Source organism: Etheostoma spectabile, chromosome 2 (genome assembly GCF_008692095.1).
Source record: "Etheostoma spectabile isolate EspeVRDwgs_2016 chromosome 2, UIUC_Espe_1.0, whole genome shotgun sequence".
Lineage (NCBI taxonomy): Eukaryota > Metazoa > Chordata > Actinopteri > Perciformes > Percidae > Etheostoma > Etheostoma spectabile.
In genome coordinates, this window is record NC_045734.1 from 8,795,871 (window position 1) to 8,812,437 (window position 16,567).

The following is a 16,567-nucleotide window of genomic DNA, read 5'->3' on the forward strand; positions in this document are numbered from 1 at the left end:
TGATCTGACAAAATGAGCAATGAGAGGCATTTTTCAGTATTTTCTGACATTTTAGAAACTAAAAAAGTGAATCAGTTAATCGCAAAAATAATCGTTGGATGTCTTATCATTAATAGTTGTAGTCCTACTCAGAGGAGTCACGTATGTTAAAAAGGATTTGCTTCTTTATGTGAGTTATATCATTGTTAACTCTATCTTTGGGTTTTTGATCCGTTTGTCAGAAAACACAAACCATTTGAAGACGTCAACTTAGGATCTGGAAAATTGTGATTGTGGCATTTTGTTCTGTAGTCAGACATTTTATAGTCTGAATAATTAATTGCTTAATGATTAAAAAAATGAAGCTGTTGATTGATAATAAAAAGAATCAGGAGTTGCATCCCAACATTAAAGCTTTAGTGCGTAACGTTTTGATATTAATAAGCGTCTGATAAATTCAAGCCATTGCCAAATGAGTTGCTACAAAGCAAAAAAAAAAATCAGTACAAAACACTCTGTTTCTCAGTATGGCTGTGTTCAGAAGATTGGGTCGTCCGGTGACTTTCCCACGCAGAAGCTCGACTGAAGAGAATTACCTCTTCTGAAGAGTCTGTTTTTGAGCTACTAGCAACTGGGTGGAAGATGGTAAGGGGTGCGTGCGCGATCACAGACGGCTTGTGTAATGAAGACGCAGCGACAGTTTTGTTGTCATTACTTAGAATTCTTCGTCGGGGCGACAGAAACTACGCACTATAGCTTTAAACTGTGTGAGCGGCATTCTTTGCCAAAAGACTGAAAGAAATTCTATTTTAATTCTTGCTTTAACACTTGAATATAGATGAATCTGTTGCGCCGTGTTTTGAATCCGTTCATCAAAATAACCTAAAGGGACTTGGTTGAGCAAAAAATTGTGTTTTGCAGCATGTACTGTATATAGCATAAAGAGTATTTTGTTTCACTGTGGCTTGGTAGCTCTGTAACATAATTGATGTGTAATTTGCGGGAGAACTCTTTGGCCAGCAGGTGACACTGTGACTTTATGGTTATAATTTTCAGTGTGGTTATAATGAACTGAAAGCCGGCATCTACTTCACAAGGCCACACGATTACAATATTAATCCAATCTGTCTTCTTCTCTGTCAGGTCATCAGAGCTCAACGGTGCAGGACCAGCAGTACCAACTTCCTGTGGAAATTGACCCTCTGATAGGTATGCTGTCATTTATGACTGTAAAATAGTCCATACACATGCATATTCTTTACATAGTGTGAGTTTATATGCTGTATGCATGAAATGATTTTTTTTTTTTGTGGTTTGTGTATGAATCCTGCTGGCATCTTGGTGACTCATGGCAGTCTGCAGCGGCGTGTCCCTGGACAGTAGATTAGAGTTGTTTCTCAGCCTCTGCCCCAGTTCACTCCTCATGATATAGGCCCTGCTCTCACACTAGACCATTTGCATGCAAATTGGAATGCAATGAGCTGTGGCCTAGGCCGGCATTTCATCATCAACTCCCCCTCTTTCTCCCTCTCAATCGTCCCTTCCCTCCCTCCCTTTCTGCATCCTCTTTGGTTTAATTTGAGCGGAGGGAAAGGACGCGTGTCAATGGAAATGAATATGAATGCGGTAATAATGTGTGATTGAGAATGCACGGCGGACGGCTGTCAGGACAATATGGGCGCCTCTCATCCTTCACGACTTGTTGATGAGCAGGAGAAGAGTGCCGAGCCACAGTGATGTATGGGATGCACTGGTGGAGCAGGGAGAGACGAGCCACTCCTATCTGCTCCCACCTTCGCCTCCGTCGCTCTGCTGCAGCCTCGCACGATCTCACGCACTTCTGCAAGGGGAGCAGTTCTTTCTCCGTGAATGTTGTGGTCACTCTTAGTCTCAACAGACCATTTCCACACATTTCTTTTCTCTCCAAACACTTGACTACTGAAAATAACCAGGGTTTAGTCTCACATATTCATCTGTATCTGCACGTACAATATTTCTCTCCTTTACTGCCCCCCTTTACAGGAGTAATACATGAAATCTTTGTCTGTGCATGAGTATTTATATTGCATGTTTTTATGAGCGCTCTATAGTTTGTCATTTGTCACAGAAAGAACACTTTGCAGGCACATTTTTATGCTATAAAAGTATACTTGTATATATATAATACTTTCATATTTTTGTTTCTAACACTTAAACGTAAACAATGTACTAAATAATATGTTTTTGTGTTTTAGGGGAGGTAGAGGGGATTTCTGTGTAGTAATATATTTAAACTGTTTGCATTCCAGGAGGACTCTGAGCTAAACACAGTAAATTGAGGTTGAGCCATCTATGGCGTTGGGAAATGTTAGAAATGGGTTGAATTATTGGTTGTAGCATGTATGCTGGACTATCTCAGTTTCCATGCTCAACAATCTTCTCCGACACCTGTTCTCCAGCGCTTGTGACCCCACCAAATAAGAAATACTTCCCAGTGGACATATCTCTCAAGAAAAGGAAAAAAAAACATACCACTTATGGAGGAGAGATCGTCAATAAATTTGCTTTCCACCCGACCATTGGCTTAATTACACAACTAAGATGAATTTGCAGTGTGTTCTTATGTGAGTGGTGTGCATATTTTCTGCTCGCTCTACCATTACTCTTCGACTCTCACGGAAAAATGTGAAGTCCCGTAAACTTAACATCCAGGATGTTTTATGTATTCTCTCACAAATCTTCTTAGCACCGTGCACTGAAACTGAAGTGGTGGTGCATTGGTGTGTGAGCTCTTTGAAAATAACTGATATATGTAAACCGTAAACTGTGTGCCTGGTCATAGATTTAATCTTTCTGTGCGCATCTGTACATTTGCAGTAGCTCATTTTATTTGTATTCCTCTCTCCTCTCCAGCCAGTAACGTGGGCAGTCACCGTCGTCAAATCTCAGACCTGCTGGACCAAAGCATTCAGATCAGCTCGCAGTGTTTCGTCATCACAGCGGACAACCGCTTCATCCTTCTATGCGGCTTTTGGGACAAGAGCTTCCGGGTTTACTCCACTGACTCAGGTACTGTATAATAATGGTACACGCCTCCCTCTCAGCCCTCATATCATCAGTGTCCCAAAATACTGTTCTGTTTCAAGTTTGGGTATGCTGTTTTTTTAAAATAGGCCATATAATCTCCTAACAAATTTGTCCCCTTGCCTAGTCCTAGATTTACATGCTGTACGTGTATACCTTCATATGTATCTTTGTCAAAATAAGGCAACCATTTTGTTGTCACTGTACAATTTATGTAAACCAGTTTGGAGTCTTAACATGCACATATTCTCTGCCCATAAATTCTTGGCATGAGATCTTTGCTTCAATGTTTTTATGTTTTTTTATGTATGGCTGATAAAATCCTAAATGAAACTGTACAAATGCGTTACTCTTTTTGGTTGAAACAGAATAAATTTACCCAAAAATCTCTGTTCCAAAAAGCAACAACAGTCTCTGGCACACAATAGCACAAACCCCATGAGCCTCATCAGGGTGTATTTTTGCACTAATATCAAAATCTAATGGGCACATGGTCATTAAGATTACTGAGCACATTCATACTACCCAGAAGATGAACTATTGGTTAATTAGACAATCCATGAGCTTTCCTCTTTTTACCCTCAAGCCAAAATGTCAACTCTGAACATTTCTCATAAACAAATATTGCCATGAAATTTGATGATGAACACATTCATGCTATTAAAGACACTAGTGTTAACAAACCACATGGCCTTTCCTCTAGCACCATCCTCAGGACAAATTTTGTTTTATTTTTAACTCCACTGCTAGTAAGGCTCTAGACAGAATGAAAATCCAATCATCAAAATGTTATTTTGTTTTGTCCAACACTTTTGAACTGTAAAGTGAAATTAACATTGCAGCCACCAGTACTGTAGACTTTAGATTCTCAGTGCTGTAAACAATACAGTATACAGTCTTAGCTGCTTGCTATGCCATGGATGGTGTGCTCTGCTTTATTGTATTGTAGCTGAAAACATTTACACAATTTCTTGCTACAGTAGGGATCTCTTTATTTTCCATTCTTATTTTTTGCCAGTTGACGGCATGTGTGCTGGATTGAAGTTGAATATATCTGAAGTATGTTTTTGATACTTTAAGATGCTTTCAATTGTAGCACAAAACTCTGTTTCAGTTTAAAGCCATTGCTGTGTAGTTTTTGATTTCATTAAGTACACTAATTGTAAATTATGATGAAAAATCTATTGCATAAATGGTGAGTACCTCCAGTATTCCATGTGTAATATATATTTCCCAGTAAGATTGCGTATGCCTTAATACCACTGACTTGCCACGTATGCTTGCATGCGTACACACACACACACACACACACACACACACACACACACACACACACAAATATCAGGTCAGGGGTCCTAAATGAAACTGTCTGAAGCTTCAACTCTATACCCGGCTCCTCAACTCTTCTCCTGATACCCCATTCAGAACCATACACCCATCTATACAACACTCTCTGATTTAATTTCTATAGGCCAGGGCCTCCCTGCCTTTAATGGAGGAGGGAGGGATGGGAGTACAGAGATAGCTCTATTGTGTGACTGCCACCGGGGTGTGCGACTGGAACGTGAACACAGTTTAATCGCACACGCTCAACACGCTGCCACCAAGGTCCCTAAAGCCCCCAGGTTAAAGAACTGAGGGATTTTATCAATTACAAGACTTGATTGGAACACGTGCACAAACACATAGCCTCATACCCTGCGTGCACACACAGCCAATTTAATTTGTGTGTGTGTGTGTGTGTGTGTGTGTGTGTGTGTGTGGTGTGTGTGTGTGTGTGTGTGTGTGTGTGTGTGTGTGTGTGTGTGTTGTGTGTGTGTTGGTGTGTGTGTGTGTGTGTGTGTGTTGTGGTGTGTGTGGTTGTGGAATGTGTGTGTGTGATGGTGTGTGGTGTGTGCGTTCAGTGTCAAGCTGCATGGTAGCCATTATTGTTGCCATCATTAGTTATTTTCAGTGTTTATAAAGATGTCAAACATTTTACATCTTTGATGTCTCTGTTCTTCTTTGGAAATGTAGTCAGTGGCATGCCAAGTTTCATAACAACCCTCATGTTTGCAGTGAGATACAGCTTAATAACGTGATGGACAGTGATTTTGACACCCAGGCAGAAATGTCATGTGTTGAAAACGATCCACTGTTTGACTGCAGAGGTCACACAATGAGGAGCGCAATGAGTATTAGACAGCTAGACGGTGGAGCTGTGGTCTGGAAATCTGACAGCAATTAGCCCCTTTTTAAATATACACATGGAGCACACTGCATGTGCACAGACACACACTCATACAGACAAGAGTTGGAACAAATATTTATTGTAGTCTGGAAATTAGTACCTGTTTGATCATGTAGAATTACTAGCCAAGTAGACGGATGATCAACAAACACATTGCGAAGAGCTCCAAAGAACTGCACATATGAAATACATTTATACTCTTTTAGTTTTGTTTTTGTTTTTGTTATTCAGGTGCAATATGAAATAACCAAATCTTGTAATGTATTGTTCAAATGTTCTGATCTATTTTTCATTACTTTCTTGTTTAAAGACAACACTAATAATACTACTGATTCTTGTGCATTGACACGTGTGTACTTTTGCAGGCAAACTGACACAGATAGTGTTTGGGCATCGTGACGTGGTGACGTGTCTGGCTCGCTCTGAGTCGTACATTGGAGGAGACTGCTATGTCCTGTCAGGCTCCAGAGATGCCACCCTGCTGCTGTGGTACTGGAACGGAAAGCACAATAACATTGGAGAGAGTCCAGGCAGTAAGTACACAGGCAAACCAGCCTGAATGTGAACACGCACGCACGCACGCACACACGCACGCAGGTATTCTCTGAGTGCTCTCCCTCCCAGACAGTTGTGACTGTGATTTACGGCCTCCCTCTGTAAAGTAACAACTAGTTTCATCTGACCAGGCCAGGCCTCCTGCATACAGATTGTATTTCGCAGCACTGTTGCAGCAGGAACAGCTTTCGATAATGTGTTTGAGATTGTGTGAGTTTCAGTGAGACCAGATGTGTGTGTTTGTGTGTGTGTGTGTGTGTGTGTGTGTTGTGTGTGTGTGTGTGGTGGGGTGTGTGTGTGTGGTTGTTGTGTTTGTGTGTGTGTGTGGTGTGTGTGTGTGTGGTGTGTTGTTGTGTGTGTGTCTTTAATGTGAGTGAAAGTGAGGGCCACTTAGACGTAAAATGCGATGTTGAGGGTGTCGGCCAGCACAGAAAGTTCACCACCATCTGAGGCCCCGGGGTCATGCTAGTCGATAAAGTAAAAATGTCATGGGCCTCTCTTACGTTACCATAACATATGGCATTAGCCATGATCAAAGCGTCAAACACACATTGCTCAGCCCTTAGCCTGCTCTGTGCTAATTTGGTCAGCTTAGATTGACGTACATGTTGCTAAGTGATCCATTACAAATGGGCTGAAATTTATGACAAATTGTGATTTGGTTAATAAGCCACATTGGTTTTTGATTTGGAAGACAGCGTAGACTATTGTTTGTCCATTACCTCATATACACTGATGTGGGATGTTGGAATCAAGAAAAATATGTTCTTATTCCCCCTTTATCCCACGTTAATTCACAGGGATCATCAAATGTTTGGTAAGAAAAGGACAAATGCTTTTGTGAGTTGAAAAACATGAACGACATTTTTATTTTTTGCTCTCATTTCATATCATGTTTTTCTCTTTTGGATCGTTTTATTTTACTTAACAAAATGCATTAGTATAACAACATTACAAAAAAGTATGGACACTTTACAGTGATTGATATGCCGCGTAGATTTTATTCTACTAACACTGTGACGCCTTTAGAGCCTTATTTTAATCATCCTCATATTTGCATTTCCTTATGGGATAAATAATGCATGTTGCTAGGTTACATTAGATTAACTGACACAAAAAATGACATCTGTACTGTACTCTATGTCCTGAGTAAAACAATATAACTACACATTTTCTAAGAATGGGCTGTATTTTGATTGATTTATGGAATTATTACTTGCCTAAAACTGTTTTGTATGTTCGTACCTACCAGTGCATGTGCTATACATGTTCTTATGTACGCTTGCATGCGTGTGTCCGTAATACCTCAGTTGGCTTAGCGCAGTTACCACGCTGTAGCTAGAGGAGCAGACAAAGCAGTCGTCATCCCAACCCTTCACCACCACAATGTGATGCTCCATTGCCCCAGACCGCAGAAGCTCTCCCACTGAAGCTTTGGCAGACACACACACACACACACACACACACACACACACACACACACACACACACACACACACACACACACACACCACACACAACCACCCAACCCACCGTACGTGCACCAACAAAATACATACAGACAGCAGACTTTTCTTTATTCCTCTTCCAAAAACGAAACACTTTCAAGCTAAAGTCTTCACATACACTGCATTCACAGACATTCCTTCTCATGCATAACGCCCTGTGAACATCGCACACACTTCATAAGCTTGACACAAATGCATCTGAATGTCTGATATGCACATGTACACATTGACCTATGCACACTTGGTCCCTGCTACAGGCAGATGTTGTTGTCGTGCACAGCAGTAGAGAGAGATTCCACAGACACCAGTGCCATCTGCTGGCCACAGTGGGGAAACAGTACAATGAGTTTTTGTATTTAAATCAGCATTGATGTTTTGAGAACAACTGTGTGTGTGTATGTATATATATATATATATATGTATGTGTGGTTTAATGACATTTAGTTATTTATTTGTGTCTGGATCTAGTATCAAATCTGAAATCTTCATTATTCTCTGAAATTGTGTACATGTATTAAGCTTGCAACAACAAATGTCCTAAATGAGTGAACAGTTAATGACTAAAATTCAATTATTGACATTCAAATACATTGTAATACTAAAGCTTTTGATAGTATATAAACAGGATCTAAAGTTAAGTTGGCTTTTGGATCCGACACACACACACACACACACACACACACACACACACACACGCACACGTCTAGATTGCTGATACCCTCCTCAGTGTCCCAGCTCCAGTCATATACAGGTATGAGATTGTAATCAGATGTGGCGCTAATTCAAACCAACTGGCAAGCAGAGACTGAAAAGGTTAACTGATACACCAATATATCTAGCTTTATTGATCTTCTCTGAGCAAAACCCAACATCATGCTTTAATCCACAAGCTTGTAGGTCATAAGTTTGCTTTTAGTGACGTGGAGGATGTTACCCAGTTAACTAAATGAAATGTAGACGTTTAGGCTGTCGACCTGGTGTGACCAGAGTTAAGGCGACTGGTAGTAGTTGCAAAGAGGACAAAAGAGCGGATTGGCTTTAAAAGAACAAAAGTGAAGTCACTTGCTAGTACTAAGTTTTTTTGTTGTTTATCATACATTTTAAATTATTAATGTTGTTTTGAAACTCCATTCCCATTCAGTATTTAAACCGTATTAAACTTTGTTGCTGAATAACATGCATACGTATTTTTCCATCATAACTCATTTATTGATTTAAATCATCCCTTTTTAATCTGTATTATTCTAAATATATGATTGATTATTTGAAACTATGCTGATAATGACTTTTATACGTGACTAGAGTTCAGCTTTTCCTCTAGTTGGCTTTTTGCAAGTTTTATTGAAACTACATTGCTGTGTAGTCGTTTGGGGTTGAAATCCAAATATTTTTGGAAGAATAATTTCACAAAGCATTTAAACATGAATCATGTACTGAGTGTTCCTCATGTTGGGCAAAACTTGCCCTGTGACAGCAAAGAATAAGACGGGGTCTTTAAAGTCAAGACCCCCCTCCGTGAGACATGAAACCCTAATGAACCCCACACTCCAGTTCAGGGATGCTGCCCAAAGAGGCTACCCACACAACACACACACACACACACACACACACACACACACACACCACACACACACACCACACACACACCACACACACACACACACACACACCACACCACACACAACAAAACAAAGGCATTTGCCTGCAAACGTGTGTTTAAAAGATAATAATAATCCAAAAGTCCATGCTAGTGTGCATGTGCTTGCAGACAGAGAAGACGATGGAGAAGTAAAAGCATTTTGTTTTGTTGCTATCCCAGTCAGCTCGAAACAAAACAAAATTACACAAACTTCATAACTTGGACCACACTTCTCTCTCTCTCTCTCTCTCTCTCTCTCTCTCTCTCTCTCTCTCTCTCTCCGTACTCTCTCTCTCTCTCTCCTCTCTCATCCTTCCTCATCCCTGTGTTTGTAGTGCAGAAACATCTGGATCCAGTGAAGGCAGTCAGGGGGAGAAGGTTTTAAAGATAGGGAGAGGCAGAGGGTGACAAGTGCTAGAAAAGGAGAGTGAATGAGGGCAGAAATGTATGTGCAGGGTAAAAGATGCAAAGCCTGTGCAACAAGCTACCGTACATATGCTGTACATCTATATAGAAACACATCAAACAGATTTCCTCTGAGCTGAAGTAATTAACTTTGACATGGTTTTATTTTTTGGTTTCATCCATTATTGTTTGCCTGTGTTTTTTTTGGGTTGTTAATGTTTTTTACTGGAATAAATTGTCTTCATCTTCTAATGTTGAAGTTTAATGTTAAAAGTTATTATTATACTACTCAGCTTTGACTGGTGCTTTAAGCAATGAGGCTATTAGAAGTCTTTGCATTTTGCTTCCTCAGGTGACCAAAAGGAGTAATGTATTTTTTTTGTGATGCTGTCGTCTGTAATAGACGTACCTATTTTGTCTGTTATCCTAGCAGAGTTTACCACACCGCGAGCTATCTTGACGGGCCATGACTATGAAGTGACATGTGCGAGTGTGTGTGCGGAGTTGGGTCTCGTCATCAGCGGCTGCAAAGGTGAGATTGTCTCTCCGTCTTAATTAATGTATCCAAAATGTTTATCTAAAAACAAATCTGAACTGACTAGAGGGAAAAAAAATCACCATTTTTTTCTAACTTGTATATAATTATACAAGTTATATAATGTTGTCTTATGTTTGCTCAGAGGGTCCTTGTCTGATCCATTCCATGAATGGGGACCTTCTGCGGACCCTGGAGGGCCCCGAGCGCTGCCTGCGGCCTCGTCTCATCCAATGCTCCACTGAGGGACACTGCATGATCTACTATGACAAGGGGCAGTTCTGTTGCTTCAGTGTCAACGGCAAACTGCTTGGACACATGGAGGTGGAAGACAGCATCAAGGTGATGAAATTTAATATCTGAATGCATGTGAATGTGCACTTGCACATGTGTGTCTGCACCACATCAGTGTATAATGTCCTCTCACTGATTAAAGGCTTTCTTACGGTTGGAGATTTGAGAAAGGTAAAGGGTCTGCACGCCTCAGGGCAATCTCTTTTTATTCCCTTTCACACGCATACACCAGAGGAAATGGTCCTTTTGATCCACAGCCCAGTTGTCAGGTCAAATTGCGTCGGGCGGCAGTGGTAGAGAACATTCCAGAGGAGTGGTCAGCTCTGGACACCAACACCATTAACCATCCTCTAGCACAAGACGACACATTCCCCATTTCCCACATTTCCTCCCTTGTGGTCAGAGTGACACAAGATAGCAGCTACTGCCTTTGGTTTCCTGACCCTTTGTTTCCGGTTTGGCCTGGGAAATGTAAGCTAGCTCTGACAGACTGCCGCACTCCTGTTTCCTATTAAGAAACCTCTTGTGCCCACTGGCTACTAACCTGCCAACCAGCCTGCTCCCACACAAAGCCACAAATGTAACTTGTAAAATACGTGATTAATGAGCACACACACAGACAAATGCTGATTAATTGTATTAACATCACTGTGAACGTTGAAAGTGTTCAGTTTGCAGGTTGCAGAATACTTTATTGTGTTTTTAAAAGAAACTAATGATAGCTTTAGATGCGTGTGGAGTTTGCCAGAGTTCCTTCTAAAGCAGAGAAGCTGTGACTTGGGAACAGTGTGGGCCACAGCCGGCCTGGTCCGCTCTCTTCTGCTGTTGTAAATTCCAGCCATGTCAGATGGCATTAGGAAAATCCTAACATCTTGGAGTGAGGCTGTGAGAGTCTCAACCCCCCTTAGCTCCACCCTCCCTGGTCTGAGACTCGCACAGTATTTAGTGCACTCATGTACATACCAGAATCAATCTTCTCAGGCCTCGAAACCTCTGCACAGTATGACTCCAGGATAAATAAGTGTTTGTCCTGGCCTTCAGTATCCATTTAGAAAGAGAGAGTAAGACTGAGAAAGAGAGAGAATGTTTGCAATGTAAATTTATAGAGGTCTGGAGTCAGAGGTTAGATGACAGCTAACAGTCGGCATCCTAGTCTAATAGCAGAATCGAGTGACAGAAGCCATACTGAATGGATTAGTCTTTTAAGTACTAGTATAACTCAGGTAGTGTAACCATTCCAGCAGTTTTTTCACTGCCTTCGTCCATGTAACGGTGGGGGGGGGAGGAGATTAACAGCACCATAAATTTAAACTTTTTACCTTTCCCAGCCTCAAAATCCACCCACCGTTCCCCAAAAGAAGTAGGAAATATGGGCATTAAAAGTGCATGTGTTTCTGCTGGAGTCATTTTTTAGTCATCTGAGCCCGGGTAGCCATCTTAGCTCCCACAGAGCCATCGGCCATCTTGTGTGACCGCCCAGTGGCAGAGGACTGATTTATAACGTCTGTCTGCAACCTCCTACCTGGCCAGGCTGACATGTCTGCCAACTCTCCTGCCTCCTGCTGGGCTTCAGTCAGGCCATGGACTCCATTAGTAGATACACAGGTGTATTAATGCACTACAGTAACTGCTCTTATATTCTTTCTTTTTTTTGCTACTTGTGTAGTATGTCATCTGTTCTTGCAGAATATTTCTAAGAAACAACAAACTTATGAAATCAATCATCAAATTTAAAGCTGCACTAGTGAACAGAGGATCCAATGACTCCATGTAACTCCATAAAAGGGGTTGCTGTGCTTCGGCAGTTCCCCTCAGCTCTACAGAGCAGCTTAGAGTCTTTGAGCTTGTTGTTTTGGTTTTATGGCCCACAACCTTACTGTTGGTTCACTCTCAACTCTTATATACCTAGTTTCTTTCCGCATCAGGCAGTTGTTTGCAGCAAAAAAGCTAGGAAAAAACCTCACTGCGTGCTACTGTCCAAGCATCGAATAGCAGACAAAGTGAGCAACTACCTAATAAAGTGAAACGTTTCTCGGCTAAAGAGCCAAACGTTCCAGAGAAGTTTGTTAAGAGCGAAGCAGAGCTAAAAGAAGAGTGAATATTGGACTTAAAACATCACGTGGACTTAAATACGACTCCCAAAGAATGCTAATGTTATGTCAGCTGGTTGTGTAAATACGACACTTTAACATGTTATACTACTAACAACTATAAAAGTGATAATATGTCAACGTTGCATTTTCATTTTCTTCTGCTGTCCCCAAGTGGCCAAAAGTCCCATCAAAGCTGCTTTCTTTTTCCAGTTTTTCAATAAAAGCTTGCCATTTTTATGGCAGGTATAATGGTTCACAATTTTTCCCCATGTACTTGTTTGCACTTCAGTCCAAGCACATTGATCGTGATTGGCTGAATTGAGCATTATCTTTATCATTGTTTGTCAGATTAGCTCTGAATGTTGATACACAAGACAATTACTGTACACACAAATCAGACCCACACCACACAAATCAAACCAGCGCCGCTCTGTCATGCTCCATTCCCAGCCATCTTGGATGTGGATCTAACGTGGCAATTTAGGCTGGATTGATTCTCGAGGCCTCCTGCCAGCGTGCGGCATGCGAGTGCATCGCTTTGTCTTTGCCCATCTGTGTGAGCGCCTTCAAATGCAAGTCTTGTGCCTATCTTTAAGTGCATGCGTGATGAGAATGAGAAACAGAGCTCGTTTAATTGACAGTGTGGTTGGAAATTCCACAAACTCTTTTTATACAAAACATTTGCCTAATTCAGGCTGTAGTCTTTCTACGTCCATCCACTGTGTACAGCTCTTGAAAGGTTATTTATGTTTCCCTTACCAAGTCAAGTTCCTGAAAATGACTTGTTCCAACTTCCTAAGTGAAGTTTTAGTTTCATTTTTCCATTTAATGTGAGCCTGATTCAACACACATGCTGCTGCTGATTGAAGCGTCTCATGCTGAACCGCGGCAAAGCGGCCGCAGATAAGAGACGGACGAATTCGGTGTCATAAAACCACAAACGAGGCAAGCTCTAAATTAGTGTCATTTGCTGCTTTTAGAACTCACATTCTGCCTCGTCATTTCATCGACTACCGTTACTTGCTGATTGATGCTCCTGACTCTTTCAGTTTCAGCTTCCACCGTGCCCATAATAGACTCCAGCACAAGACTTGATTTGTGTACGTCTGATTCCCGAGGGAACCATTCAGCTGTTACAGTTTGCAGGAAAGGCAGATGAGACGAGTAAATCTTTGAGCCTCACTGTGGGGAACCATCTTTGTTGCCAGTCAGGGTCTGTGTACAGAAAGCCCCTAAGGATGGCGGCGCTGAGCTGTACTTTGACTTAAGAGACAAACTGGTCCCAGATCACCAGTCCTATTCAGAGACTATTTATGCATGTGGTTCCAGGTTGGATAGCTTTGCTGCCAGGTTGTTTGATTGAAGGACCGGTAACAGATGATCAAACAAATCAATGACGTCACTGAGTCATCTCACACTGTACAGTATGCTTTGGAAATCTAATATCATTTTTTAGGATTATTTTTTGGGGCTTTTCCCTTTATTCGATAGTGAAGGTAGATGAACAGGAAAGGGGGGAGAGAAAGAGAGGGAATGACACGGAGCAAAGGGCCGCAGGTCGGATTCGAACCCCAGGCCGCTGCAATAGACTCACCCTACATGGGGCGCACGTTCTACCGGGTGATCAGGAGGCCACCCCAGAAATCTGACATCTCACTGCAAAAGCCGGAAGGATTCGAAAAGTCCTGAAACCAAAGAGCGAACAGGCATTTCTCAAGCTCATTAATAACTGAACTAGTTCTCTGTCCCTCTGCACCAGGCCATGTATCTGAGTCGGGATGGCCAGTATCTGCTGACAGGGGGAGACGGAGGGGTTGTGTCCGTCTGGCAGGTCCACGACCTCAAACAGCTGTTCACCTACCCAGGCTGTGACGCAGGAATCCGCTCTATGACCATGTCACATGACCAAAGGTAACAAAACACATCAACACAACAAAAGTACAGCCCAGCCAATAATAGGTGCCGATACGTTATCAGTATTTGAAAAATCTGATAGTGATTCAAAGGCAGCTGGATTTTGTTTGTGCATAAACACACAACATTATGATAAGGATCCATTAAATTTGTTTTTTTTTATTAAGAATTGTGATTGCAACATGTGGAGTTTGTCAGTCCTCACTGTTTTAGGGATTTTTTGGATTATATTGAAATTCACAGCAAATAAAAAAGAAAAAAACACTTGATAGACAAACAGACCCTCACAATGTTCCCTCCTACCGGCTCTTAGGTGCATCATAACTGGCATGGCATCTGGAAGTATTGTGCTCTTCTACAACGACTTCAACAGATGGCACCACGAGTACCAGACCAGGTACTGAGCTGACAACAGCCACAACTCGACTGACAAACGACGTTCCAAACGTTTGCAAAGTGTGAACTCTTATCAAAGGCACTATACTGTCTAAAATCCTAATATCCTGAATGTATCTCAATGAACGAAGAAGGAAAAAAAAAAAACCTGTCCTGGTATAGTAAAATAATCAAAACTATTTTTAAAAAGGGCATTGCTATATTTTGTAGATCAGATAGAAAACTTTAATATAAATCACAGGGTGGGGGTTGTGTTAGAGTACGGTTAAAAAATAAATCTATTTTTAGCTGTGAGAGTCTATTTTCGTCTCCTCCGGAAACAAAAGCAGGATTTGTGGGGAGCTAGTGAGAACCTTTTCTCTTGACTTAAAAATCCAAATATTTGTGTACTTTAGGGTGAGTGATTTTGTTTTTTGTTTTTTCCTGTAGTTGTGTGTGTGTGTGTGTGTGTGTGGGGTATAATTATTAAGCTATCATTCATTTTTGACATGCTTATTTGCAACACAGCCGGTAGATATGAAATGTTTGAATAAATAATAAATGTATTGGACAGAAGGATAAACTTTGAGGGATTATATATATTCTGTTTAAATGTAGTCCCCCATATTTATATATTTATTCCATTTCCTGTGTACCAGTGTGATTGCTACGAGATTACGCTTTGGTGCATGGCTCACTACTCGTGTAAAACATATCAGTGCAGACCTATCACATCATCATTTATTACTTTAAACGTCAAACGCAAAACATCCCACTCTCAGCCAGAGATGTTGAATATGAGCTTCATGTAGAGGAGGATGTCAGGAAAACCATATCAAGGATGTTGCTTTTACAAATATTTTCCAAATGGCTCAACAAGCAAACAGTGATTATTGTTTTTTTTTTTATATACATATATATAAAATGGGAATCTTAATGGAAAGACAGAGTGTATGAGATCACTAATCAAAGCACATCATATCGTATCCCCATATCAGACCCAGTGCCCGAGCCAGCTTGAAGTCCTCTTTGAGTCCTGTCTCTCTAACAGCAAAGTGAGATGTGCAATGACAGGAAGGACTTTCTCCATTTCAGTCTGAGGGTCTTTCTCTGTTTTGATCACAGGATGAGTGATTATGTTAAAATGTGATTCAGCACTAAAACGGCAACAAGACATGTTCCTTTGGTCCTTGCTAAAATAAACGTCCACTTGTATCTTTTAATTTTGGGGGAAACTTTCTTTTCAAGTCTTTTGCTTTGATGTGGTTTGAATCTCCAGTTATATGAGAACTACTGTTATCTATCAACCCACTTATTATTATTATTTTTGTTTCAATCATTTGAGTGTTTTGTGTGCTGATTTCTGACAATAAAATGGAATTTTATAACTTGAGTTGTCTTTTGTTAAAGTGTGTTTCTCACTAGGAATCACTACAACTACATAGCCCCCTCTAGTGGTAAACCTCTGGTCACACACAAAGAAGTCACAAACATTCATTTGATGTCTTTATTGCATCTTTGCTGTTCTTCCGTTTCAAAACAGTAGGACATTAAAAGCAGCCATTCTATGCCTAATAAAAACCGTTGCTGCAGTTTGACACACATGATAAACCTGTTTTAAAACTGTCTTTTCATACAAATTTCCCTTTACAAACTGCATATGAAAATCTACTTTTAACTACATATACATAAGAGGAAGCTAAATGACATGATGTGCCAACATGACTTTATGTATGTGTGAGGGTTTTCTCTTGACAGGAAGTGGGAATGGAGTATGCATGCAGCTGGAAATCCTGAAGAGGTAAAGAGGCATGTTGAACCACTGAAGGAGTTAGCCCTACTGACACCAGCTGTGGAGTTTAAAACTGTACAAAACAAAAACAAATCACTTGGAACTTAGTTTTAGGATGCACAACTTGGAACCCCATGTTTTCAGCCAAGCTGGTTTTAATAAAGGCATTAGGGGTGTATGATTAA

The 16,567-nt window shown here is 40.9% G+C and overlaps 1 protein-coding gene across 8 annotated transcripts in view; it reads left to right on the forward strand.

Moving 5' to 3' along the window:
- Positions 1–15,983, forward strand: part of lrba (LPS-responsive vesicle trafficking, beach and anchor containing) — a 199,232-nt gene extending 183,249 nt beyond the window's left edge. For 6 of the 8 annotated variants that reach the window (XM_032539028.1, XM_032539063.1, XM_032539072.1 and 3 more), the window contains 7 exons: positions 1,123–1,188; positions 2,872–3,027; positions 5,638–5,805; positions 9,810–9,911; positions 10,060–10,256; positions 14,061–14,212; positions 14,529–15,983. In XM_032539028.1, the coding sequence (XP_032394919.1) occupies positions 1,123–1,188; positions 2,872–3,027; positions 5,638–5,805; positions 9,810–9,911; positions 10,060–10,256; positions 14,061–14,212; positions 14,529–14,619 (932 nt within the window). In that variant the 3' untranslated portion in view covers positions 14,620–15,983. The remainder of the gene's footprint in view (positions 1–1,122; positions 1,189–2,871; positions 3,028–5,637; positions 5,806–9,809; positions 9,912–10,059; positions 10,257–14,060; positions 14,213–14,528) is intronic. The other 2 variants (XM_032539046.1, XM_032539090.1) reach the window with 1 other exon arrangement.
- The last annotated feature ends 584 nt before the right edge of the window (positions 15,984–16,567 follow it).